The 3,072-nt window shown below is 44.3% G+C and overlaps 1 protein-coding gene across 1 annotated transcript; it reads right to left on the bottom strand.

The window, feature by feature from the left end:
• Window positions 1–1,588: 1,588 nt before the first annotated feature.
• On the bottom strand, window positions 1,589–2,458 carry LOC104439667 (stemmadenine O-acetyltransferase). The gene has a single exon (XM_010052693.2). The coding sequence runs from the start codon at window positions 2,456–2,458 to the stop codon at window positions 1,589–1,591; it is 870 nt and encodes a 289-aa protein (XP_010050995.2).
• Window positions 2,459–3,072: the final 614 nt, after the last annotated feature.

Raw genomic sequence — 3,072 nt, 5'->3', positions numbered from 1 at the left:
CTTATGCCAGTGTGGCAAATTCCGAGTCCACTTACCAGGCGCTCATTGGGCAACACGTTTCGCTTGGGTGCACCATGTCAACCAACCAAATTTCAAATGTTCAAGGACTCTCTCTCTCTCATCCAAAAAAAAAAAAAAAAAAAAAGTAGTCTTGCGCTCTCTCTCCACTCACGCTCTCAACTCTTCCTCCCTCTGGACCTTAGACCTATCGCCATTGTCGCTGCCTCTAGCACGTCGCCTCCATCTTCGCCTGCTCCTCCAACCTCCAGCGCTACCTCCTCTTGTCCTACTCCTCCCATGCCTTCTACATCCACACCTGTGTCAATCAAGATGTTAAGGCCTCATGCCGCGTTGATGAACCGCACTGCCGCCTCCACCTTGTCCGTTGCCTAAACCGAACCTCGTTGATCTCGAATGAAGTTAGATTCAAGGTCTAGCTGAGCTCTAGATCACAAATCTAGGGCTCACTCGACCTTTGATCCAAAATCTGAGGTCCAAGTTTGCCAGCCAAGCTCAAGTTCTACAACTGAGGACCAAAACAGCGGCGAGGTGGTGGATTGAGACAATGGTGGGGTGGTGGTGGTGGAAAGGGACAAACATTTGTTGCCATCCTCATGAAAAAACAAAGGAAAAAATAAGAGAGGAAAGAAAGAGGTGAGATACTAAGGCGGCTACTGGTGCGGTGGGCCCTAGATGACACATGTCACCAATAAATGAAGTGGGATTTTGACACTCTGGAATCCCACTCCTATCTAATATTTTCTCCTCTTTTGAATTCTTGCCTACATTTTCCTATCCTGCTGTTCTATTTATTTATTTATTTATTTATTTTTCTGTTGCTCTATCTATGGAATTGCTGGAAACATCGGGCAGATATTTTGGGTTGTTGGCTTTGTCAACTCATCTATGTGGTTTATAACCCAATGCAATCTCGAATTCAGTCCATATAACAAGTTTTAACAGAAGAATGCTAGATGCACATAAAAATCTTACTAAAATTTACTTAATAAGTACTATAACAAGTTTTGTTTGGGTATAAATAAATGAAAACCATGCGTTGAATCATTGGCTTCTTGAAATATCCAATACAAAATTGCCACGTCATTTAGTAAAATTTCTTAATACATGCAGCATTGCTTGTTTTAATAATGAATATTATGACTGCAGCACCTTCGGTTATTTTTCAAGCTAGGTTTGATGCGCTTTGATATAACAAGTATATATAGCTTTCATAGTGAAGTTTTCTTAGGGTGTCTGAATTTTTTATTTACTGATTTTAAAAATTCTACAAATGGGTAAAAGTACCTTTAAGACATTTGTTAACAAGATTTCTTTGTTGATAATACAACATAAAAAATATTATATATAGTATTTTTCCATTTCAACAAGGCTTTTCAAACTAAAATGTCCGAGGATTGAACTTCAAACTTTTGTTTGCAGTTTGAATCACACATAGATAATAACGTACAAACTCTTTAACCAGTTTATGGCACCTAATAAAGCAAACGAACATATGAAACTTAAATCAAGCAAAAGGACCAACAAACCATAAAGGATCACTATCATCATCGCGTCGCCCTTCTCATGATCAGGGGTTTGGCGAAACGAATTGTAGCAACTCATCGTTGTGCTCGAACTCGATCATGTCGTGCTCGGCCAAGGTGATCCATGCTTCGATCCCATCCCCGCATCTAGTTCCCATCAAAGTGACCGAATTTTTTATGGAAACACTGGTGGTGCATACCCAAGCAGGTCTTCCCCAGCTGAAATCAGCCTTGTAGAACGGGAACCTCGCCCAGCTGCTGAACCTGTAGAGCTCGATGGCAGACGACGCTGCCAGCTTCCGTGTCGCCATGAGGTTCTCCCAGGCCTTGGCCAATCCATTCTCGCCTTGAAGCGCGCTCAAATATTCGCTGTCAATTGCCCTTATTGAATTTCTGAGAATGCCTGCAAAGTCCTGCAATTCGTCACCCTTGTTTGGTTCCATGAGTGGTGCCACAACGGCCTGCACCAGATTGCCCAAGGTAGTCTCAGGCAATGGTTGTGGCCTTGTCCTGCTTCTGATGTTCACCGCATGTATGACTGCTGACGATGGGGGATATTTCTCCTTCCACTCTGGCCTCTTCCTTGCTGCTGCCAAGGCGGATTTCCATATGAGGGCGGTCACGGCCTCAACACGAGTAGGATTGGCACCACCGAACCCGGCCTTGAGGCGAGCCAAGCTCTCACCGTTGAAACAAAACCTCTTGATCGAAAGCTTCTCTCTGCTGATGAGTCCGGATGGCATTTGGTAGTTTATGTCCTTTGGTTGGAAGAGCTCGGATGCTTTCAGGAAGGGAGTGATGAGGCTCGCTTCACCATCGACTCCACTGTTGGCGATTTTAGACCATGCGTTGAGGAAAGCAGAAACCGACGCCCCATCAGCAATCTTGTGAGAGATGCAGATGCCGATCCCCATGCCGCCACAGTCAAAAAGTTGGCTTGGACCCCTACAATGACTTGTTCGTCAATGTTGGTACTGACTCTGCATGGAGAGAATGGGAGGAATTGCTGCAGCTGATCCATGTCTGGGTTCGAAAGGACTTTAGACAGCTCGACAGAGTGCACCCTCATCATTGCAATCAATGCCAGCATTTCCTTTCACCCTTCCACCTAGAGGGTAGAAGAGGGAAAGCGCCTGCGCAAGCTGTCACGCCCCGATCCTCGAGCACGCGCACATCCTTCACTCTTGGTCGATTTTATAATGCGATATCCCAGGACAATGTATCGCCGACCCTTTCATTTATTAAGCACATGCGGAAGCGATTAAAATCCCAGACAATAAAAACGATGGGATAGAAAAGCAGGGCCATATTTTTCATATCGAAATTTATAACCAAACTTTTATACAAAACACAAACCAGGGCACTCTACAACTTTTTACTCTAAACTTTAATCACATTAAAAAGGAGATCTCAAAAGAAGATAAACTCTCAGCCCATCTGGGCCGTACTCAAGGCCCCTCTCAGGATTATCTTCTTCTTCCAAAAAATCCTTCTCAGACTCCTCCTCCTCAGCTCCTCAGCGGTATCC

Source organism: Eucalyptus grandis, chromosome 3 (genome assembly GCF_016545825.1).
Source record: "Eucalyptus grandis isolate ANBG69807.140 chromosome 3, ASM1654582v1, whole genome shotgun sequence".
Lineage (NCBI taxonomy): Eukaryota > Viridiplantae > Streptophyta > Magnoliopsida > Myrtales > Myrtaceae > Eucalyptus > Eucalyptus grandis.
This window is presented reverse-complemented; position numbering and strand designations above follow the sequence as displayed.

Bases quoted from the DNA above. Each gene is read 5' to 3' on its own strand.
- LOC104439667 (XM_010052693.2), bottom strand. From the start codon at position 2,458: ATGGGGATCGGCATCTGCATCTCTCACAAGATTGCTGATGGGGCGTCG.